At 53.1% G+C, this 21,315-nt stretch overlaps 12 protein-coding genes across 12 annotated transcripts; 8 read left to right on the top strand and 4 right to left on the bottom strand.

The window, feature by feature from the left end:
• The first annotated feature begins 325 nt into the window (after positions 1 to 325).
• Positions 326 to 2,960, top strand: RPL26B (60S ribosomal protein uL24). The gene is made up of 4 exons (XM_003836026.2): positions 326 to 475; positions 527 to 589; positions 647 to 740; positions 794 to 2,960. Exons 1-4 carry the CDS (start codon positions 380 to 382, stop codon positions 949 to 951), a joined length of 411 nt encoding a protein of 136 aa, XP_003836074.1. The 5' UTR covers positions 326 to 379; the 3' UTR covers positions 952 to 2,960.
• A 255-nt stretch (positions 2,961 to 3,215) lies between these two features.
• On the top strand, positions 3,216 to 3,747 carry IAQ61_005919 (uncharacterized protein; the record flags this gene model as incomplete). The annotated part of the gene is made up of 3 exons (XM_066096986.1): positions 3,216 to 3,480; positions 3,540 to 3,576; positions 3,624 to 3,747. The coding sequence occupies 3 exons, from the start codon at positions 3,216 to 3,218 to the stop codon at positions 3,745 to 3,747; spliced, it is 426 nt and encodes a 141-aa protein (XP_065952978.1).
• Positions 3,748 to 4,267: 520 nt separating this feature from the next.
• On the top strand, positions 4,268 to 5,037 carry IAQ61_005918 (uncharacterized protein; the record flags this gene model as incomplete). Its single annotated transcript, XM_066096985.1, has 2 exons — positions 4,268 to 4,453; positions 4,477 to 5,037. Coding segments are annotated over 2 exons (747 nt in total), but the record flags the coding sequence as incomplete, so codon positions are not given.
• Positions 5,038 to 5,310: 273 nt separating this feature from the next.
• Positions 5,311 to 7,797, top strand: IAQ61_005917 (uncharacterized protein; the record flags this gene model as incomplete). The annotated part of the gene is made up of 1 exon (XM_003836029.1): positions 5,311 to 7,797. One exon carries the CDS (start codon positions 5,311 to 5,313, stop codon positions 7,795 to 7,797), a length of 2,487 nt encoding a protein of 828 aa, XP_003836077.1.
• A 1,159-nt stretch (positions 7,798 to 8,956) lies between these two features.
• Positions 8,957 to 10,288, bottom strand: IAQ61_005916 (uncharacterized protein; the record flags this gene model as incomplete). The annotated part of the gene is made up of 4 exons (XM_066096984.1): positions 8,957 to 9,768; positions 9,853 to 9,900; positions 9,926 to 10,068; positions 10,209 to 10,288. The coding sequence occupies 4 exons, from the start codon at positions 10,286 to 10,288 to the stop codon at positions 8,957 to 8,959; spliced, it is 1,083 nt and encodes a 360-aa protein (XP_065952976.1).
• A 564-nt stretch (positions 10,289 to 10,852) lies between these two features.
• Positions 10,853 to 12,576, bottom strand: IAQ61_005915 (uncharacterized protein; the record flags this gene model as incomplete). Its single annotated transcript, XM_003836031.1, has 2 exons — positions 10,853 to 11,528; positions 11,576 to 12,576. The coding sequence occupies 2 exons, from the start codon at positions 12,574 to 12,576 to the stop codon at positions 10,853 to 10,855; spliced, it is 1,677 nt and encodes a 558-aa protein (XP_003836079.1).
• A 91-nt stretch (positions 12,577 to 12,667) lies between these two features.
• Positions 12,668 to 12,859, top strand: IAQ61_005914 (uncharacterized protein; the record flags this gene model as incomplete). The annotated part of the gene is made up of 1 exon (XM_066096983.1): positions 12,668 to 12,859. The coding sequence occupies one exon, from the start codon at positions 12,668 to 12,670 to the stop codon at positions 12,857 to 12,859; it is 192 nt and encodes a 63-aa protein (XP_065952975.1).
• Positions 12,860 to 12,911: 52 nt separating this feature from the next.
• Positions 12,912 to 13,565, top strand: IAQ61_005913 (mitochondrial 37S ribosomal protein uS11m; the record flags this gene model as incomplete). The annotated part of the gene is made up of 1 exon (XM_003836032.1): positions 12,912 to 13,565. One exon carries the CDS (start codon positions 12,912 to 12,914, stop codon positions 13,563 to 13,565), a length of 654 nt encoding a protein of 217 aa, XP_003836080.1.
• Positions 13,566 to 13,773: 208 nt separating this feature from the next.
• Positions 13,774 to 14,643, bottom strand: IAQ61_005912 (uncharacterized protein; the record flags this gene model as incomplete). Its single annotated transcript, XM_066096982.1, has 1 exon — positions 13,774 to 14,643. One exon carries the CDS (start codon positions 14,641 to 14,643, stop codon positions 13,774 to 13,776), a length of 870 nt encoding a protein of 289 aa, XP_065952974.1.
• A 131-nt stretch (positions 14,644 to 14,774) lies between these two features.
• Positions 14,775 to 14,954, top strand: IAQ61_005911 (uncharacterized protein; the record flags this gene model as incomplete). Its single annotated transcript, XM_066096981.1, has 1 exon — positions 14,775 to 14,954. The coding sequence occupies one exon, from the start codon at positions 14,775 to 14,777 to the stop codon at positions 14,952 to 14,954; it is 180 nt and encodes a 59-aa protein (XP_065952973.1).
• Positions 14,955 to 15,143: 189 nt separating this feature from the next.
• OLA1 (Obg-like ATPase) lies at positions 15,144 to 17,054 on the top strand (the record flags this gene model as incomplete). The annotated part of the gene is made up of 4 exons (XM_003836034.2): positions 15,144 to 15,625; positions 15,688 to 15,759; positions 15,823 to 16,308; positions 16,506 to 17,054. The coding sequence occupies exons 1-4, from the start codon at positions 15,551 to 15,553 to the stop codon at positions 17,052 to 17,054; spliced, it is 1,182 nt and encodes a 393-aa protein (XP_003836082.1). The 5' UTR covers positions 15,144 to 15,550.
• Positions 17,055 to 17,342: 288 nt separating this feature from the next.
• IAQ61_005909 (uncharacterized protein) lies at positions 17,343 to 20,458 on the bottom strand (the record flags this gene model as incomplete). Its single annotated transcript, XM_066096980.1, has 4 exons — positions 17,343 to 19,555; positions 19,608 to 19,854; positions 19,907 to 20,258; positions 20,319 to 20,458. 4 exons carry the CDS (start codon positions 20,456 to 20,458, stop codon positions 17,343 to 17,345), a joined length of 2,952 nt encoding a protein of 983 aa, XP_065952972.1.
• Positions 20,459 to 21,315: the final 857 nt, after the last annotated feature.

Below are 21,315 nucleotides of genomic sequence, written 5' to 3'. Positions count from 1 at the left end.
CAGCCTGGAGGTGATGTGTCTTCTCCGCGGTGTAAAGGCAAGGTGAGTGCGGAGGTGATAGTGGGTTCAATGTAATAGGCGGCGATGCCAGCAGCAATCTTGCTTGGGTAAGTAATCGTAACCTAGACGTGATCCCAAGTGGTCCTGCGACGCGTTGCGACGGGCAAACTCGCGGGGGCGCTTCGACGATGCGATTCGGGCCAACGCGTGCTGCCGACTAGCGCAAATGTAAATCCCATGAGCAGGCTGTCTCGTAAAATAGTTTTTCCGGCGCTAATCAAGCGAAAGAACTGGGCATGCACACTCCTCACCACTCCAATATTTGCGGACCGCGACACGACCTTCCTCTACTAACCCGACAACCCATTTCGCAGCAACAATGGCAAAGGTCCAGGCACAACTCGCGAGCTCTCGCCGCAAATCGCGAAAGGCACACTTCAGTGCGCCGAGTAGTGTGCGTCGGGTCATCATGAGCGTATGAAGAGACTTGGAACATTGCACATGGACATGTTCTAACAACCTTCAGGCGCCACTGAGTAAGGAGCTCCGCGAAAAGCACGGTGTGCGCAGCATTCCCGTCCGCAAGGATGTAAGTAACTCCCGAGAGCTTTGTTGATCCCCTTGTATGCTAAAGTTTTTTCTGTAGGACGAAATCATGGTTGTCCGCGGCAGCAACAAGGGACGTGAGGGCAAGATTCAGTCCGTCTACCGCCTCAAGTACTGCCTGCACGTTGCTGGAAGTGCGTATTACTCGAATCTACATTGGTCACAGATTCACTAATTATCCACATAGTCGTCCGCGAGAAGAGCAACGGCCAGTCGGTTCCCATCCCAATCGCCCCCTCCAAGGTCGTCATCACCAAGCTCAAGCTCGACAAGGACCGTGAGCAGATTCTGGAGCGCAAGAGCGCCGGTCGTGCCGAGAAGAAGAAGAGGAGCGAGGAGGCTTAAGCGTCTTGTCTTCTGGGATTAGCGACACTTTCTCGGCTCCAAGGGACGTCGGCATGAGCCCGTCTTCTTAAAACGAGCCAACAGCATGCATATCATGGGTTCATGGTCTGGTCATGCCATAGACGCATGGAAAAGCAGGGCGTTATACCGGCTTCTAGCTCGATCAATGGATTCGCCGTCATGTGGCCCCCGTCGAAGCTACACTTTTATTTTCTGAGATGATACCACGAAAGCCTTGGAGTAGGGCAATGAATGAAGATTTGTCACTCCAGCCTTCGCCGTGAAATTACGTGTGACGACTCATCTCACGCTAGAATATCTACTCATCAGCCTTATCTCGTGGTTGCTTGCAGTTATACGACTAGCGAAGAATAATGCCCAATGACTACTGTCATTGCTCGCCTGCAGACCGTCTTCGAGGCTTCCGATGAAGGAGATGGTTTGATGGTGAGATACATGCAATACTCCTTGTGGGTTAATTGACAGGGGTATATTTAACGGCTTGTCTCATCCGGACTGCAGCTGAAACTCACATTGCTACTCAATACATATTGTCTTGCATGGACTCGAAGTTTTTAAGCTGTCCACAGAGTCGTAGGTTTTTGATTGCCAGGTCTCGCTGACCGATGGTCATGGACCCGCTTGGCTGTTGATCAGAATTGTGAAGCTTCACGAAACATTCGGTCGATTGGACAATGCGAAAAGATTGTGTTGTTTGTTTAGTTTATTGTATGTTGTCGCATGATAATGTCGGACTCGAATGATCTTCGTCAAGTACAAGCACTACATCATACCGTACTGTGAATAATGACAAGATAGCTTGTCCTATCATGCCCGGTGTCCTTTGGAGAGATGTGTCAGAGGGTAATATCTAGATAACTTTTCCCCCACCCAGAATACAATCAACTCCCCATTCTACCATATGTTGCTCTGTGCTCTGTCGCAAGTACACATAGTGGTGCAAGTAGAGAAAGATTTCGCCCTCGATCAGTTCGTCCCAAAGTACCATCGTGGGGCGCTGCAGTGTTGGTGGTACTGGTATGTATATATTTATATACACGTATATTGTAGGGTATTTATTGCATGGGTTGGAGGTGGGTAGGTGTGATTATTGCGGTTACATACGGGCATGTTAATTGCGTGGTGTCATGCTGGGCCACGTGGGTTGCCCCGGATTCACATGTGTATTACGGGTATACTCTATATATATATGTATGTATGTATGTTCATGTCGGCATATACGAGATCTAAGCGATGTGAGAGGGAGTTGAGGGCGCGTTTTGGGGCTCTGGGTCTTTTGCTATTGCCATGAATGAACAGGTGGGAAGGGATGTTGCATTGCCTTGAACGAACAGGTGGGACGGAGGTTTTCTTTTTTTTTGGTGTGTGAGTGAACGGGCATGCTATTGCGGGCTTCTTCTTTTTTGAGGGGGTTTGGCGATGCTACTCGTGAGCGCGATCTTGACTACTATGCTCGGGCTCGGTACTATTCCATGGTTATCGATCTGACTGGCTGCTGCCGCTTGATCTGCCGAGTGTTGACATGGTCGGATGCTACCTATGCCATATTGTATGCACGTTGTATGTACACAGTATGCTCAGGTGTTTGTCGAGACTGGACAGTTGGAGAGTGACGTAGGATCGTGTCCAATGTACTGACGCAGCCACAGATTGGCTTTCAATCTCCAAGATCTTTGACTATGCTACTAGTTATGCTTGTCGGGTGGGGATCCATTGCCGAGCGGATGAATAATGAATATGTACAAAGATGGCGAACCATGATGCATCAACATCGTGCTGACAGCCGATCAACTCGTACGGCTAATAAGGATTGACACCGTTGTGACGAATGCGGCCCTTCTGGGGATAGTTCCCCCTGGCAAAAAATGCTAGTGGCATGTTCACGATGAGAGGGCTCTTTCGGCGAATGTGTCGAGGTCGACTGCATTCGACTGCCTATGTGATGGTGCGGCGCGGGGCGAGTGGTGGAGGAGGGTGTAAGAGATGTTCGGTAGTGTGTGGTAGGTATGTGTACAATAAAACAAGTACAGTAGATCCAATGCGGTGGGTTCGCCTCGCCATGGTGCTGAGTCAGGACCCAAGGCAGAGGGTCGCTCTTTTCTGTTTCAGGAGTTCAGTAGTGCCCCACTTGTCACCGACGCCACCATTCTGAGCGCGCGCCTCGACTTCGGAGGATAAATTGCAGTCATGCCATCACACATCACATACAACCAGCAACCAGCAGCTCGAATGGCAACACCGACATGCCATGTCGGTGTGACAGAAGTGCGATCGATGTCTTTCTATCTCAGGAGGACATGGTCGAACACAGCTACCGTATCTCGCCGTCCGATCGAGCGGGCGCATATCCAAGTTCCACGGGCGCCAACTGGACCTACCCATGCACATGGCATTGTATGGTAGTGACAGTGACATACGATCCCCTAGACACGAGGAGGCTCGGCTACCAAGGCTGCATACGATTTGGCTATACGATGGCGTGCGTGGTCGATTACGAAGTACCCATAGGTAAGTAGGCGGTCGCCACAGGGTTGGTCCCTATCAGCTGCTCCTCATGATGAAAATAGGGTCCCAAGCCCCCCCCCCCAAGCGGAAGTCGGAGGGGTGCGCTGAAGGATGTACATAAGCTGTTGTACACTACTACCATCTAGTAAGCTGTGCGGCGTACGGATACAGCAGGCCACCTCTGTTGAGTCTGATCCCACCCAAGACGAAAAAGCGATTGCAGGTGCCGAGAGGGCAAAACGGCAGGTCGAAGAGGGCGGCTTGTCTTGATTCGTGAGGCGATGGAGGGAGCGGAGATGATGACCCTCCTGGCTCCAGCCCATTGTGTCCAAGTTTCACGAGGATGCTGGTGGGCGAAGATTCGGATCAGCGGCAGCGGCGAGCCATCGAAGATGACTTGAGTGTGTGAAAGCCTGAGGCGTGTGCTCGATTACATCGGGCCGCGTCTACGGTTGTACAACTTGTACAGCCTCAGTGTTCGCGCAGAATTCTAGCGCGTGCGAGTAGGTATAGTATGTATCTATCTATGGTAGGCACCGTAATACACAGTGGATGTTCGGTATTGCGCAGCGCAGCGTCTGGCCATTGTCCAGGGCATGTTCAAGTGTTCTCGGACGCACTGGGGGAGGGATTGTATTGTAGCGGTGCGGGTGTGGTGGGGAAGGGGGTTGTTTCTTAGCTGCAAGGGCAGGCCTCTCTGCTAGGCATAGTATGTGTACATGGTAGGCTTTGGTACATACATAGTGCGAGGGTACGCTTGACATTCACAGTAACAGCAAAACGCTAGCAGTCGACCAGTCTCTGTACCGACTTGACCACGGTTCCCAACTGTCTAACTGCAAGTATCCAAGTATCTGTACCATGGTGGACAAGGTCAAGACCAGGGGGCGCGTGGGCGTGGGCGAATTACTACAGTAGGCCAAGCTGCACACCCACCCGCCATTGGCCTGTCACACGATTTACCCCTGACTGCACGGTCCGTTCGGGGTCTCACCACAGACTGTACAATCTGTTGCTTTCGGGGGGGGGGAGGGAGAGGAGGAGAGCGAGGAGGCTGCCCAAGCCCAGCCGATGGGCATTGGAGGGGGCTTGCGGGCTTGCCCTTGCTCGCAGTGCGCAGAAGCGGACCCTCGCAGCGGCCTTCTGGCTAGACTGTGTGGACCACCTCCCTCTCGCTCACGCAAACCGTCTCCTCCCCCCAGCTTCAGCCTGCCAAAGTGTCTGAACACACCTTCACCACCGCCACCACCCACCACCTTCACCACCACCACCTGGACGGTCGCTCTCCTCGACGTCCGCACCACAACCGCCGCGCTGTGCTGCTGCCTCTCATTTCCCTTTCCCCTCTCACACTCCCCCGTGCCGTTCCAACACAAACACAAACAAACCCTCCCACACGCCTGCCTCTTTGATAGAGCGTCTCCCTATCGCTCACCCTGCATTCTTCGAAGAATCACCTGTCTTGGCCCTGCGCCCCCATCCAACGTCACCGTCGCGCTCAGTCTCGATCTTGTCTTGGATTCGAGTACGTCAATTGAATTGCCGAGTTTGTTTACATGACAACACTGACGACTTGTCGCCGCCGCCTCTAGATTATCCTGTTGACCCTGTTGACGAATCGCATATGCGATCAGGCCATATCCTTCCTTTCTTTTGACCTTGTGCTCACCACGCTACATTCGCTGCACTGCTGCTACCCTGGAACCTTTGCATCGTCATGAGAAGTCAGACAAAGCAATAACGCGTCGTTGGTTGCATTCTTGGGCCAGCGAGTCGACAACTCGTCGCCATCACTTTCGCCCCTCCACTGGATAGACCCCTCGACTACACATCATGGGCACCCCTAAGCCCAAGTACCCGCTCGAGAACCACTGCTCTATCGTTTACGAAAACACTCTTTACGTCTACTCGCCCAAAGGATTTCAGTCGCTGAAGCTGGAAGAGGGCGCACAATGGCAGTCGCTGCCAATGGACATATCGCTGACCGGAGCTCAGTGTGTCAAGGCCGCCCCGGAAGGAGATGCAAAGGCGGCTAGGCTTTATGTTGTTGGTGGTGCGGTAAACGAGACGGCTGCGACGTGGGACTACCCTGGCATGATGCACTACACTTTTTCCACCAAGAAGTGGGACTGGCTTCGGGCTGAATCGTGGAACACAGCAAACAGGCAGAACCATGCTGCTACGTACCTGCAAGCTTCACAAAAGATCCTTGTCTACGCCGGATCGCAAAAGACGGGCGATGTTGGTCCATCCACACAATCATTCTTGTTTTCCACACAGCCGCCATACACCGTCCAAAGCTTACCGTCTGCCGGAGCACCGCCCATGGTGAAACCGATGCTCATGTCGGCCGACTCGCGATCTGCCTACATGGTCGGTGGCAGTGCTACCAACACGGCTGTCTGGAAGTTTGACGAGGCTCAAGGATGGCGCGATACAGGTGCTACCCTCGCACAACCCATTGCCAACCAGGATTCGGTGCAATGCTCCATGGTCACTGGAAAGGATGGAAGCGTTGTACTAGAAAAGTTTGACATGAGTGTTGCGCCCAATAAGGTGGACCGAATCTTGATCCTGAACAAGGATGGAACACCTGCTGCGCCTGGGACGACTGTCGGCGCTGAGAAGGTCAAACGAGTAGAAGTATCCAGCTGGTCCAGGTATAATGAGACCTACGCTCCAACATCGACACGGTCCGGCTACTCGCTAGCACAAGGAGCCGACGGCCTGACCGTGGCTAGCGGTGGCAGTCAGACTGAACCATTGGTTCTCTTTGATGCGCAAGCAAACTCATGGCTCAATGCGACTGAGGTGTTTGCCGGGCAGGACGTACTGATTGATTCGCAATCGTCGACGATTTCTTCGTCCGCTACTTCGGCCACCCCATCCGCACCGGCACCAGCCTCGGCAACACCCACTACCACGGAAGTAGCAGCAATCCCAAGCCAACCAAGTAACAAAGGCAAGATGCTTACTGTACTTGGTGCTACGCTTGGCACGATCTTTGGTATTGCCGCCATTCTCATCCTAATCCTCGTCTGCCTGAAGTACAGAAAAAACAAGAACAAGAAGTCCCAGGGATATGTAGAAAAGGATCGTATGAGTTTTGCCGATCGTGGTGCCGACTTTATGAAAGAGGCTGGCGGGGCTGTGGTGACCCAACCATATCAGCAGAACAACGATTCTGTAACATCGCTCGCGATTATTCAGGGTCGCCCAGGAAACCACAAGAAGAACCAAGCCAGCGATGCCAGCTCTGCTGGTTTGGTCAAGAAGAGCAGCCCTCTCGGCTATTCAGAGCCCGTCGAGCTCTCGAAATTTGATCTAAAGCCTGAGACTCTTAAGCCCGAGACTGTTCGCATGGATGCAATGGTTCGTCAAAACTCGAGTCGGACCCCAGCTGCCAAATCTGCTCCAAGAGCTCGAAGTTCGGGCTGGAGTAGATATTTTGCAAACAACGAAGCCACGAACCTCGCCAGCGTTCAGCCTGACCGATCCACATACGCGTCAGACAGAACGAGCACTGGAAGCCAGTCACAATACACCAACTCCCGAATGTACAGCCACCGTCCCTCCCAGCACATTGCTCCTTTACAAATACCCCAACCCCAATTCGACGGACAACGCCTCAGCCGCGTGGCCAGTGGAAGCCCAACACTCGGCACACCTACTGGTATACTGCCTCATCAAGTTCAACCAATGCAGGCAGAACTAAGCCGTGCCAATTCAAACTGTAGTTCGAGGTCCGGGGTCAGTGGACACAACGACTACTACCAGAGACCGGTTGAAAGTTGGACACCAGTTGGTGAGGATCACAGAACGAGCAGTGCGTACACGGGTAGCATGGTGATAGAACCCAACAGCAAGTATGATGTTGCAAGCTCATATTACGCTGACGGCACCGACTCATTCTATCCGAAGAGCAACTTTAGCTCTTTCTATCCTGGGCAAACGGACAATTCGCCTACCATCCCTCCTGATGCCAGGGACAGTACATTCACCATGTTTCCCAATGGCAATGCAAACTCTGCGCCAACAGAGGATGGCCCTAAGAGCAAGTTCAGCCCAATGTACCCTCTGCCGCCACAGGTAGGCACTTCGCAAAATCGGGATAGTTCGGCTACTTTGTTCCCCGGAGCTCCTAGCTCCTCCCAAAAGGGTCAACAAGAGTCCACGCAAAACCCGGCTTTCAACTCGTTCTACCCACCAGGACGAGTCGGAAACGAGAGCACAGTTACCATGTTCCCAGGTCCGGGGCCTCAAGACTCTTCGAAGAAGGAACAATCAGACATGTCATGGCTGAACCTAGGTAAAACCTAGACCCCAACGATGTGACCACGGCTCCCTTCTTACTACCATCAACGACATATCACATACACACATGCAAACACTGCCAAAAGCGGCTTGCCAGCGACAGCTTCCCTTCTGATGCCTGTATATCCAGCGGAGTCCTCCCTTTCCCTCATCGAGCATTGCATATGCCAAGCAGCGCCGGGCGTATTTCCAAGAAAAAAACCCAACTCTTTCGTGTATCTGCTTTTTCCCCCCAAAGCGTGTTTCACAAACTCCTTTTCCCATTGCGAAGCGGTTGCTTGACGCGTAAACAACCCCCCTATACACTCCTGTCGCTACTTGATCTACCGATACCCGACGCGTTTATGACGCGTCAAATCCACCCCACAAGCCCCCTTCCCCCAATCTCCCGTACGGTACCACTCCCTCCATCGGCTCGTCTCTCGTCCGAGTGTAAATAATCATCTACCCTGCATTTCGCTTCTTGGGTCTTTTTTCTCTTCTCCTGCCAATCTCGTCGAGGCTAGCTCTTCCATGTCTTCTTTGTTCGCTGGAATTTCACTTCATGTGCACTGGCTTCAGCAGTGTGTGTTTTGTGACTGATTCTGTTGATGGTTTTGGTAGCTGTCGTGTTGTATGAGCGAGCTGGCTTGTTGCCTTGTCTCTTTGTCCTTTTTTTTTAACGTGGCGTAAGAAGTGGTGGTATCTTGGGAAAAGAGGAGTGTCATCCTTGCTCCTGCTCCTGCTCCTGCCTCCCCCCGCTCTTCCTCCCCTTAAAATCGGTCACTACTCTTTCTTTGTATGTAGGAGAGCGGCATCTTGGTGGTGGGAAAGTGCATAGTAGAATTGGTCCGATGAAAGCTGCGTTTCTCTTGTTTGTTGACGCATGTTGGACGTTAATATATCTAATGAAGAAGCGAGTGTTGAATATGCTGGTTGTTGGCTTTTTTCTGGAGTGAATTCGTGACGATGGTGATGATAATGTCTGGTATGTAATGAGTAAAAGGGAGATCTAGCTCTATGAATCCTTGTATGCACATGAAGAAGCTGCTCCCTGCGCCCCCGCTTCCATTATTCTTCTCTTCGCATGCATAGCAAATGACTCCAAAACTCCCAGCAATGCCCATCCATCTCCATCTCGTCGCCCTACACCCACGGATGAAAACCTCGCCCCTCTTTTTTTAATCTAATTCACCACCCTCTTCAAGTGCGCCGCCTGCCTCGGCTCAATAAACAGCGCCTCCCCCTCTGTCAACACCACCGGCTTCTCCCCCTTCTCCTCATCGACCAGCGTCTCGAGCCTACCCTTGACCCACGCCTTGCGGCCCTCGACCTTTGTCGTCTCCGCCCTCAACACCACCACCTGGTCCGCCATGACGGGCGCCTTGTACGTGATATTCAGACTCGCCGTCACAGCCACCTTATTCGGCAGCGCGGGGAAACAGCAGCGCGCGAGGCCCTCGTCCAGCAGCGTAGCCAACAAGCCGCCATGCACGATGCCCGGGTGCCCGCACAGCGCGGACCCGAGATACTGGATACTAACAAAGGTGGAGCCATCGGCCGTCGTAAACTGCACCGGCGGAACGGCAATCTTGTCGTCGCCGAGCAGCGTGCCAGCCGTTAGGTTTTGGGCGCGCAGGGCTTCGGGAATCTTGAGGTGCGGGCGCGAGGCAATGTAGTTTGGGTTGGAGAGGAGGGATTTGGTAAGCGGGTGATCCCAGATGGATTGCTCGATTGCGGCGCTGGCCGGTGTGGCTGGCTCGTAGAGCGAGAGCGTTTCTGCGTCTGTGGGTGGGTTGGCGAGGGCGCGGAGGGGCGCAACGGCTGGGCTGCCTGCCATGAGGAAGCCGGCGCTGAAGGTGAGGAGGGTGAGGGCTAGGGCGATGGGGAGGCGAATGTAGATTGGTTTTTTGGGGGTGGTTGCAGTTTCTGGTGACTGTACGGGGTCTATTTGAGGTGATGGTGGTGGTGATGATGATGATGATGATGATTTCGATGCTATTCACGGTTTTTTTTTTTGTTAACATACTAAACTCCAACTCCAACTCCCACTAGGGAAAGAAACCAAGGACAAAAACTCACCACCAATCCCACTAGAAAAATGTCTATTCTGGTTGCCCCTAAACCCAACTGAACATTCTCTTATTATACTCACACCCGCCGCCCCGCCGACCTGGCGCCGGAGTCCTCGAGCGCTGCAACTCAGACCCACATGTCTCGATACGGCGATCCTTGCGGAGAACATTTTGACCACCCGCCCAGGAACAAGGTATGTCGAGATGGAGCGAGCGAGCGAAGCTAGCCGAACAAGAATAGAAGAATTCGGGCAAGTGTCTAATGTCGATGCGCCAAAAAAAAAGGTTGATGGTCGGGGAGGCTGTGTGAGCTTGGACGCGAGGGTGGAATTCAAATTTCAAGGGGATGGAGGGGGTTTGTACCTCGGCATGGCGGTTTGGGAAGGCAGGGCTGGCGAGAGAGATGGTGTGAGGCGGCCAAGGAATCGCGCAGATGTTACCATGTATGCATGTATGGGGGTTTCAAGTGCTGTTCGTCCGAAAATGAGGACGAATGCATTGGTTTGGGGGTTTGACACACTGCCTATGTTATCAGTCGGTCGGCAGGCGTGGTGACATCTTCACATGTCAATACACCGTACCGCACTCGCCCTTTTTGGGTATTGTAGAGTACTACACGTACTCTTGAGAAGTCATCTTTGTCTCTAACTCGATACTCTCCTGAGCCTCGCTGTGATGTCGTCAACCGCTACGACCCAGCCATATATCATCCAAATACTATACATACAGAGTGGGAGAGTGCGTCTTCATATCATACGTCGAGCCTTTGTGCAACGTTGGCCTATCCACCATCCTACAACATAACAAAAAAAAGTGCACATCCTCCATATTGGTTGGAAATGTGACAGACAGTCGTATTGAGACTCTGGACAGACTCTTTTTTAGACGCCAGAAATATGCCAAACAACCTGGAACCACCTTGAGAAATACGAATAAAAAAAACAGGATAATGGTACAAGATCGTTATAGAAACAAACAGTCAAAGGATCCGTGCAATGGCGAGTCGATCAGTAGTAGTCTCTTGCGCTCTTATGGAGTTCGATGAGCCTCCAGCCTCGCGTCTCGGGGTTGTTGACGTCTTCTGGTATCCGGGTGACACCAATGGCGTACGTTACCTGCTGCACCTTGTCGTCCATGCCGGATGCAAGCTCTCCAGATTTCGCATTCCTGTAGACGTGCACCTCCTGTGTCCTGCATGTGAGGATAAAGACTGGGATCTCACCGGGCTCCAGGAGCTTGGCGTTCAGCACGTCGACGCCTCGAATGTCGACGATTTTGCCGTCAGACTTGAGACCAGCGGCCTGATATTGTTGCATCAGCGCTGCATAGACGGAGTACTGTGCTGCCGAGAGCCACTCCTTGAGAACGGCGACATCACCCTTTACATAGGCGTCCAAGACTTCGGGGAGAATGTACTCGCGCATTTCGGTGAGGAAAGGCTCCATTTGAAAGTTGGGATCCATCTCGCGGAACTTCTTAATGACCATGGCTGTCTCATTCTCAGCAAAGAATCCAGTTATACGGTCAGAGATGCTGCGGGCTGTCGAAATGAGGGCATTGTCGGACTCGTTGTATATGGACTTGATGCTGAAGAAGCCCTGTGCGAGCTTGGAGTTGTCTTTCCATTCCCGCCAGACCTCCTTGTACTTTGCGTCCTTGTGAAGGGTGACGTTGGTGCCAGCACTAGTGGTATTAGCAGATTGCTGCGTTGAAAAGAATTATCGCCTTACTTGGGATCTTCTTCCATGGGCTCAGAGCGCTTGCCTCCAGTCCGCTGCAGCTCATTAAGCTCCCTCAGTTCTCTCCTCTTCCTGCGCTCCTCCTTTTCAGCCCAACCTCCATATCTCGACGAACTACCGTCATCGATAGTTTCCTTGACAGCCTGGAATGCCTTGGTTTGCCGCACTGGCCGTGTAGCATAGTCTAGACCGGTTCCAGTGACTCTGGCGGCGGCACGCACGCCCTTGACGGGCAGGGTATCCCAAGTCCATGCTGCACCCTGGCCCACGGCGCGTCCGGTAGCCTTCAGTGCCTGGGCAGTCTTTGTCTTGGCTGCCTCTGTGATCTCTGCTGCCTTCTGGACTTGTGGGTTTTGTGTGAAGTCGTGGATCGAGCCGCCCAACTGCTTGGTGGACTCATTCCATTCCTTGGAGGCCTGGAACTCTTGCTGCAAAGTCTCCGTGAAGACTTGCCATGGTGTCTTGTCGCCGTGGGGTGGTGGTGGGGGCGCATCCTTCTTCTCCTTCTTCTCCTTCTTCGCACCTTCTTCTCCTTCCTTTTCTTCGCCAGCCTCCTCCTCTCCAGCCTTCTTTTCCTTTGTCTCGTCGCCTTCCTTGCCCGCTTCGCCTGCTGCGTGTTCGTTTGCAGACCCTTCTGGGTTCACTGGCTTCTTGGGAGATTCTGGTTTTGCCTGGGGCTCTTCAGCCGTCGCGGTCTTTTGTTTTTGCGCTTGTTCTTGTGGTGCAGATTTGGACGAAAATTGGCGGGTATATGCAGACGAGGTCCGGAAGATGACGACCTCAGGCAGGAAGTTGCTTCGCAAGAACGAGAGCGGCGAAGGACATGATTGTATTGACAGCGACGTTCGGGTCGCAGGGCTCCGGGCCACAGACGCTGTGGATGTCCGTCTGTAGGCCGCAGCTCTGCCATATGCGCTCGCAGAAGTTGCTGGGGCGGCGGCAACGGGCTGTATGCTCCATCGCGCAAGTGTGCTTGCTGTGGGAGGTCTCATGCTTATTTGGATAATTGGATTACGCAATAGAAGACGACGTGTTTTATTGACAAAGAGGGGGGGTATGAAGAGAGATTATAACAAGGACAGTATGGCGGGGAGGGATGGTCGAGCACAAGTTCAGGCGGCGATGCTTTTCTTTCCCGCATCGGAAGTGATGAATTTGGGCAACCAGTACGGTAACGTTACCGGCAAGGCCCGAGCGCTGCGCAACTCTCAACTTTCTTCGACATTGCTATTCGGTCGGTTGAGCCCATCTCGCCCCATTGACCGTTTGACTTGATGATTACGGGGGGCAGCAGCCGTTAGCCAAATCCAGCACACCGTCGCCGTCCATGGCCATGACCCAGAAGTCAGCGCTGCGAGGCTTGCGCGCACTGCAGTCCACCCTCTGTGCATCCTGTCGCCATGCCCAGCCTTTCCGTCCCTTCTCGCAGTCGACCCGCGCACTCGCCCTGCTAGACAAGAGCGACAAGTCCGAACACACTATCGACTCGCTCATGGGCACCGTCGACAAGAACTTCCACCGGGCCTCACCAGACCACATCTCCAACCTGATCCCTGGAGCCGCACCGTCCGAGGCCTGGAACCTCAGGACCAAGGACTGGGACGAAGACACCAAGCACAAGCTGCACATCTACGCAACCAAGCACAACACACACATCACCCTCTCCAAGCCAAACAGAGATGCCCTCATATCTGTTTCCTGTGGCAACATTGGTTTTCGAAAGGCGGGGCGGGGCACATACGATGCTGGATACCAATTGGCAGCCTTCGTCATGAGCAGGATCCAGGACAAGGGCTTGCTCCCGCAGATTCAGAAACTCGAATTGATCTACAGAGGCTTTGGGCCAGGAAGGGAAGCCGTCACAAAGGCGATACTGGGCGCAGAAGGAAAGAGGATACGACCGTTGATTGTAAAGCTGAGCGACAGCACGCGGTTGAAATTTGGTGGTGTTAGGAGCAAGAAGCCCAGGAGGCTAGGTTAGATGACTCTGCCCTTGGGGTGTTTTTTTATCTTATTGGCCGCATCAAAGGAAGAGCAGTCTTGTACAATACGGCCTATCACGAGGCAGCTGGCCATTGAGAGGGTTCATGTATGTGCAATCGATAAAAACATGTAAGATTGGGGTATTGTGCATATAGAAGACGGACACGACCAACATCTCTCTCTGACCAACATGTGTCTCTCGCCAGTCATTTCAAATTCTTCGGCAATGGCGCTCTCTCCGCCGACGGCAACGTCCTACCACTGCTGTCGGCTTCCGTGATGTTGACCAGCCGGGGCACATCCTCTCTTCCCGAATGCCCAGAATTCCATCCTGCGCCGCTCTGCTCACTTGGACTACTGCGAGCAGAACTCTCGTCTTCATCCCACCCTGTTTGCTTTGCAGCTGCCAGATAGCGCTCTCGTTGTCGGTCGTGTCGGAGCATAGACGTTCTTTCGTCTTCAAAGTCCTCGTCAAGGAGCTCTCCATCCGCTGTATCATATTCCGGTGGCGCAATCCATTCCCGTGGTACAACGCATGGGAGAGCTACGCCTATGCTGGCGGCGCGGTTGAGCCAACTGGGGGCAGGGCGACCTGTGAGTCTTTCACAGAGATACGAGGTGAAGTGGTTGCAGTTCTTGGTCAGGAGGTTGTAGGAGGTTCCTTGGAATTCTTGCGACGCCTGTTTTGTCTGTGTCAGCTCCGTCATGGGCGCGGCGCGCAGTCTGCCTACCTCTTGTATGATGGCTTCAAGCTCCTCGGCGGGTCTGAATGAGAAGCCATGTAGCACTGCCTGCCTGAAAGTCCCGCCCGGAGGCTCTTGGCCTGGCTTTGTCCAGTAGACTCCAGTCAGATTGCGTCGATCGTGTCCGCCATAGGCATATTCCTTGTTGCCAATAACAACGCCTGAGTGTAGGAGGGAACTACCAATCGTCCACAGCACAGTCGAGATCTTGCCAGGTGGTAGTAGATCGTATATGTGTATGGTGACTTGGGTCCTCTGTAGTGAGAGTGTGCTTCTGTGATTGCTCCCTCCAGAAGTCTTCTGCGCGGCTTTTGGCCGGGTCGAAGAAGACATTAGGATGAGTAGGGGTAAGGCGTGAGTGTGTGACGACAGGTTGCGCCGTGCTAGTGATGTAGGAGCAGTTCACGCCGGTGATTCCGATGAGGCAGAATACAGCAGGGTATCATAGATGCGTGAACGGTGACATGTATGACGGTGAGGGGAGGGTGAGAAGGAGGGAGGCAGGAAGATGTAATATCTATGGTGAAGTGATCGGGACCAGCCCTGAGGGAGTCAGAGTACAGCAGCAGCAGGAGGAGAAGGGGGAGGGGGAGGAGGAAAAGAAAGAAGAAGACGGCGACGACGACGACGACGAGTGTAGGTGACGCCGTCGACCCGCGCTCGGCTGAGACATGTGCATGGCAAGGCTGGCTGAGCTGAGCGGCTGAGGGAGGGGGTGAAGTGGGCAAAGGCTCCAAGCCACCCTTTCCCCTTTACAGCACAACAACCCCTTCTGGGCCTTTGGTCGGTCTCACTGCGGCTATGAACAACGCTGCAAACACTGCAAACTCTACCAAACCCATCAAACACCACAAGAAATAATTTCTTCTGTGCACGCACCCAGTGGTGACAGTACTCTAGTAATCCCCCCCCCCTCCCCCCAGAACGGCTCATTAGCTCAAATACTGAGCTGCAGAATTCGGTTGGCCGCTGCAGCTCATTTTTTTGCCCACCACCCACATCCCAAGGAGAGAGCGGGCAGCTCCCTCTGCATCTCATCACGCCCCCCACCAAACTTCTTCCTCTTTCCTTTGCTTCTTTGATACCCTCTTTCTTCCCTCCCGCAGCAAGTACTGCGTGCCATTTCTCAACTCCTTTTCATTTTGCACCTTGTGCGCCCTCATCCTCGTCCTCGGCCAAATTTTCCCTCTCTTTCCTCACACTCGCCCGCGGCTACGCATCGGCGCCCAAGAAGAAGAAAATGCCTCCCAAGAAGCAAGTCAAAGAGGAGAAGCTCCCCCTCGGCAGGCCTGGCAACAGCCTGAAGAGCGGCATCGTGAGTGAGAGCCCTGCGCTGTGTTTGCCTTGCCGCGTTCTCACATTAACAGTAATCGCCAGGTTGGCCTAGCAAACGTCGGTAAATCAACTCTTTTCCAGGCCATCACAAAGTGCTCGCTTGGCAACCCCGCCGTAAGTTAGCATCCCGTCCTGCCAGCCATTTGCGCCGCGACCTTTGCGCTGACATGCGCCCAGAACTTCCCCTATGCGACCATCGACCCTGAAGAGGCCCGTGTCATCGTCCCTGATGAGCGCTTCGACTGGCTCGTGGAGCACTACAAGCCCAAGTCCGTTGTGCCCGCCAACTTGACCGTCTACGATATCGCTGGTCTGACGCGCGGTGCCTCGACTGGTGCGGGTCTCGGAAACGCCTTTCTGTCACACATTCGCGCCGTCGATGCCATCTTCCAAGTCGTTCGATGCTTCGACGATGCCGAGATCATCCACGTTGAGGGCGATGTTGACCCTATCCGTGACTTGGACATCATCTCCGAGGAACTGCGGCTAAAGGACATCGAGTTTGTCGAGAAATCTCTTGAGAAGCTTGTCAAGGAGACACGGCGAGGTGGTCAGAGTTTGGAGATGAAGAAGCTCAAGGAGGAGCAAGCGACTGTCGAGCAAATCCTTGCCATGCTCAAGGACGGTAAGGATGTGCGAAAGGGTGACTGGTCGCCAAAGCAGGTATGTATCCCTCTCCTACCCCTCCTTTTCTTCTCGCGACAAGATGACAAAGAGCGATTGCTCTATAATCCCAGCTCTCTGATGACCCCGTAACGCCGGGTCGTTCTGAAGTAACTTCCTTTTCTGATCGACGCACCCTACATGCTTTACATGTACCAAAAATTGCATATACCAAACATTGGCTTACAATTCACTAGGTCGAGGTCATCAACCCTCTCTTCCTGCTCTCAGCCAAGCCCGTTGTCTATCTCGTCAATCTCAGTGAAAAGGACTACATTCGTCAGAAGAACAAGCACCTGCCCAAGATTGCTGAATGGGTCAAGACCAACGCGCCCGGCGACCCAGTCATCCCCATTTCCGTCCAATTCGAGGAGCGTCTGGCCGCCATGTCTGACGCCGAGGCGGCTGAAGAGTGCAAGAATCTCGGCACAAAGTCTGCTCTTCCCAAAGTCGTCCTCACCATGCGCAAAGCTCTCAACCTTGGCAGCTTCTTCACAACGGGTACCGACGAGGTCAGGCAATGGACTATAAGGAATGGCACCAAGGCACCACAAGCTGCTGGTGTCATACACGGCGACTTTGAAAAGACGTTTATCCAGGCCATTGTATATAACTACAACGTCCTTAGGGAGGAGGGTGATGAGGCTGGTGTCAAGGCAAAGGGCAAGATTATGACCAAGGGTAAGGATTATGTTGTCGAAGACGGCGACATCCTTCTCATCAAGGCTGGTGCGGCCAAGTCGTAGATAAGCCTGCCGACCATATGGTTTCGCTGCGCTGGGTCCATGGTCTAAAGGTACCAACCTTGAACGTTCTGTCCAGGAAGACGACATGACATGATGAAGACATGCATTAGATGCATATGAAGGACTCTGAATGAAAAAAAAGAGCAAATGAACATTTTGACCACGATGAAGGTTGGCCCATGTTTGTCTTACAAGTTGGTTGACCTTGTTCTAATAGAATATCGTGTGACAAGCCTCGAGGTAAGACTGTGTATACACGAGGTATTCCGACAGGTAATCAGAACACATCTACTTGGCCCCCTTCTTGTCGTCTGCCAGCATCCAGCTATTCCCACAATTACAATGCTTGGCCACGCCCATGAGCCAACTGGCATGCGTCAGACTATAGCCTGGCAGACCCTGGACCACATCCTCCATGCACTCTCCACACCTCACACACTGCCTCAGCCTGGCCTTCTTCCCGGGCTCCTCCAAGCCGCCCACAGCACCAAGACCGGCCCCATGCACACTGCGCAACCCATCATTCCGATCCCCATTCTGACTCTGGCCCTGACCTTGACTGTGACCTTGACCCTGACCCTGCAACGGCCCAGCGATTCCAGGATACACCGTCTTGCCTCGACCGCGAATCACCATCTTCTGACAAACGTCCACCACATGGCTCTGATGCCACAGACGGGCCCGCTTCGACTCGGTGAAGCCGAGCCAGGTCGTATCGAAGAACATGAGCCTGCCGACATCCAACTTATCAGCCAGACAGCCACCAGGTTGCGCGCTATTCCACAGGCGATCGGTAACGAGGCGCTTGGCGACGGGGAACAAGACGTCTGGGATTTTGCCGACGAGGAGATCGCGCTCGACGGCGTTGCGCTGGCTGTCGGAGAGCCCGGCCTTCTTGAACGTGCCGCGGACGAGGTTGTGAGTTTCGACAACGAGCATTTCGAACCAGCGCCATTCAAAGGGGAGTTCGTTGAGGGCGACGTGCAGGGGCGTGTATATTCTGCGGATCTCAGGCGCGGGCACTGGTGTGGAGGAGTGGGTGAGTGTGTCTGCGGAGCGCTTGACCCAGGCGAGCGGGTGGGCCCAGCTCTTCATCATGAAGCGGGGAAAGGCGGAGAGGAGGATGAGGACGGCAGGCTTGTTGAGCTCGTGGATTTTTTGCTCGAGCACTTCGCGCGTCAGAGATTCTGGGGGTATGTCTTCGATTTCGCGGCCGAGAGAAAAGAGCTCGTCGAGTATATAGGCCATGAAGTGCATCATCCAGCGGCATACCCCGATCAGTTGGGGTACGCCATCGGGGCGGAGAGAATTGCTCTCGAGCGGGCTTTTTTGGTTGTGAATCCTTGCGATGGTGGTAAGGATCTGGGTGACATATTTGATATTCAGCACTATCCAGGCAATTTTGCTGGTTAGTGAGCGGCTGACGATTCCCTCGAGACCGAGTATGTGCATTGCAGACAGGGTTTTGACGAAGAAGGGGGCGCGGCCGAGAAGGATGAGGTGATTATTGCACATGTCGTCGATACCACAGTCAATGTTCACGTCCAGGCCATCGAAGAGCAGGGCAATGAAATCTTGTTTCCTCTTTTCTGATAGTGGACCCAAAATGGCAAAGATGTCGTCGCTCGAGTAGTACTGATGTGCTGCTGATGAAGACTGCAGCACCAGCGCTGCGAGTGCTGCAGAATGCCGGGGGTCTTCCTCGTCGGTGATTGTGCCGTTTTGGTATTCCATTGGGCGTAATTTGATGCCGCCTTCTTGTTGCATGCAAACTGCTATGCAGTGATTTGGAGAGAATGCAACATGCAGTGATGGTTCGGCATGCGAGAAGACATAGCCAGCTTGTAGTAGAGAAGTCACAGTATTAGTATTCCCATCTGGCATGATTATCTCCATCGTCGATCGCTTCCTGAATTCCAGTGTTCCGTCACTGTAGCAAAAGGCCAGTAACATGTTGTACCAGATAGGGTAAAAGGCGAGTACGACAGCATGGAGGGTGAAGTCAGGTTGTCTTTGGAGTAGGAAGATGGTCCTACCAGAGACTGAGTTCACGCCTTTCTTCTTCGAAGTGACTTGGTCGAGGCTTGGATGTACTTGATTCTGCTGACTCTGAAGCACCGTCCACTTTACTATCACGCTATGTAGCGTTTCCTGAGGCGACATTTGATCACAGGCTATCATGTTTGGCGGTCTGGCGAAGATGGCCTGGATCGTGGGCAATGAGCCATCGCCATGTTCAGGCGTAATAGGAAGGAAGTTGAGATGCGTTAATTGGGCAGCGGCGGTTCCCTGCGGTTCCGTGCCATTGCTCAGGTCTGCTGCAGTAAGGTCGATAGGACTGGTATTATCCTCCATGGCAATGAGCACAACCTGTATCGTCGGCTTTTCGAACGGCGTCACACGATTGGGTTGCTTATCCGCAGGAATGTTCCAAGTGGTCTCGATGCGATAGAGATGCAGTCGCCGGTTCACGTCATAAGCTGCTAGTAACAGACTGTTGTCTGATAAGAGTGGTTAGCATTGACAATGCAGACCTTTTGGTCTGGTTCTTACCGTTATTAGATGCGAACGCAGCGTGTGTAAAGGGTTCCTTTGTGGAAACCATTGGGCCCAATTGAGCCGAGCTCTCTTGCCATGCACTGTCGTTTTGTTGGAAACGAAGCCTTAGCTCGCCGTGCCTTTTGAGATAGATGAATGAAGCTTTGCTGTCAATTGGATGATGTGCATCATGGAACTTGTGGGAACGAATGTTCCACTTCCATTTGGCACCGTCCCGCACGGCCGACCAGGCAATGTGACTCTACTCTGCTTTAGTTCTCGTGGGCTGGGCATCTATGGCTTTCCCTCCCTACCTTTTGTTCGTATGGAAGAATCGCTAGCCAATGCATTCCCACCACGGCATCTGCCTCGGATTCTGGATGGGCTAGTTCGACAGGAACAAACTGCAATCGATCCAAGGCCATGGCGCATGAGAAGACCATGGCACGGCCGGCTTCGTCTACAACAGCAAGATCGTTGCCCAGATTACTCCAGGATACATGAACTAATGGGTAGACGTCATGGCCTTGTGGAAATTCCAGTGGGACATCTTTGCCCAGATCCCACTTGGCGGTGGCAGGGTCTCGAAAGAAGACTTTGAGTTTGACACTATAGCCATCTGGAGTGATGTATGCAACACAGCCATTCTTCGACCATGCTATTCTCCTGCCGACTGTTAGCAGCAAGCCCTCTTATTTCTTCTCTCTCGCACCGATCGTCTCTTACTGACAACAGCCACTGGATCGCAGGTCATCGATTCTCCGTGCAAGACCTTTAACGGGCGGTGCAACGTTGATTGTTTGCAAGTTGACATTCTCCGAGTCTCCAAAGAGGTCGTCGACATCCATACTATATCCTGCATCCATGCTGGCAGTTTGCTGTATATACACGACAGATGATGTCTGTTTGGGGTGGGGGGGGGGGGAGGGGCTCAAGAAGGAGAGACAGGCGAAGGGGTTCAAAGGAAGAAAAGTGATGAGACTGGCATCATTGGAAGTACCAAAAGAGAGCCAAAAGCAGGCAGGAGGAGGTGGGAAGATTGGGGAGATTAGGTTGATGGTTCAAGGTCAAGGTTGTGTAGTGTACTCTAGGTAGAGCGGCGTTCTTGGAGGATCTTCCTACTGACGGGCGAGGTCAGGTCTGGTCTGGTCTGGTCTGGTTGGAAGTTGGAAGGAGCCCTGGAGCTTGGAGCTTGCTCGCTTCGCTTGTTGCCGGCCGCCCCTGCTTAGCCGCGATCGTTCCTTCCTTGTGCAGCCCTCGTCGTTGGCCGCACCGCGTGTCCAGTTCGCGAGAGCTTCGTGCTGGTCGGTGAAAGCTCTTGCTCTGACTTGGCTACTCGACCTGCTTTTGCATGTATGTGATGGTGATATTCAGAGAAGACTGAGTGACAATCTTGTGGATGAGGCAGATATGTGTGTTTGGACTGTTCCTCGACCCCCATCCATTGCTGCACCACATGCCAGGCCAGCCAGCCAGGGAGGGAGTGGATGATGGATGATGATGATGATGATGATGATGATGATGATGATGATGTTGATGATGATGATGTTGATGATGGATCAGTAGTGCGCCATGTCTACATACAGTAGTAGATACATAGTACAATAGTACATGCATACCTTAGCTACCACAGGGAATGGAGGGGGGTTACCGGTAGAGAACACTGTCCAGTGAATAGAATACAAGTACTTGAAAGAGACAGGGACAAAGGCCCAGATCTAGT

Source organism: Plenodomus lingam (assembly GCF_022343315.1).
Source record: "Plenodomus lingam strain CAN1 chromosome Unknown contig_23, whole genome shotgun sequence".
Taxonomy (NCBI): Eukaryota; Fungi; Ascomycota; class Dothideomycetes; order Pleosporales; family Leptosphaeriaceae; genus Plenodomus; species Plenodomus lingam.
This window is presented reverse-complemented; position numbering and strand designations above follow the sequence as displayed.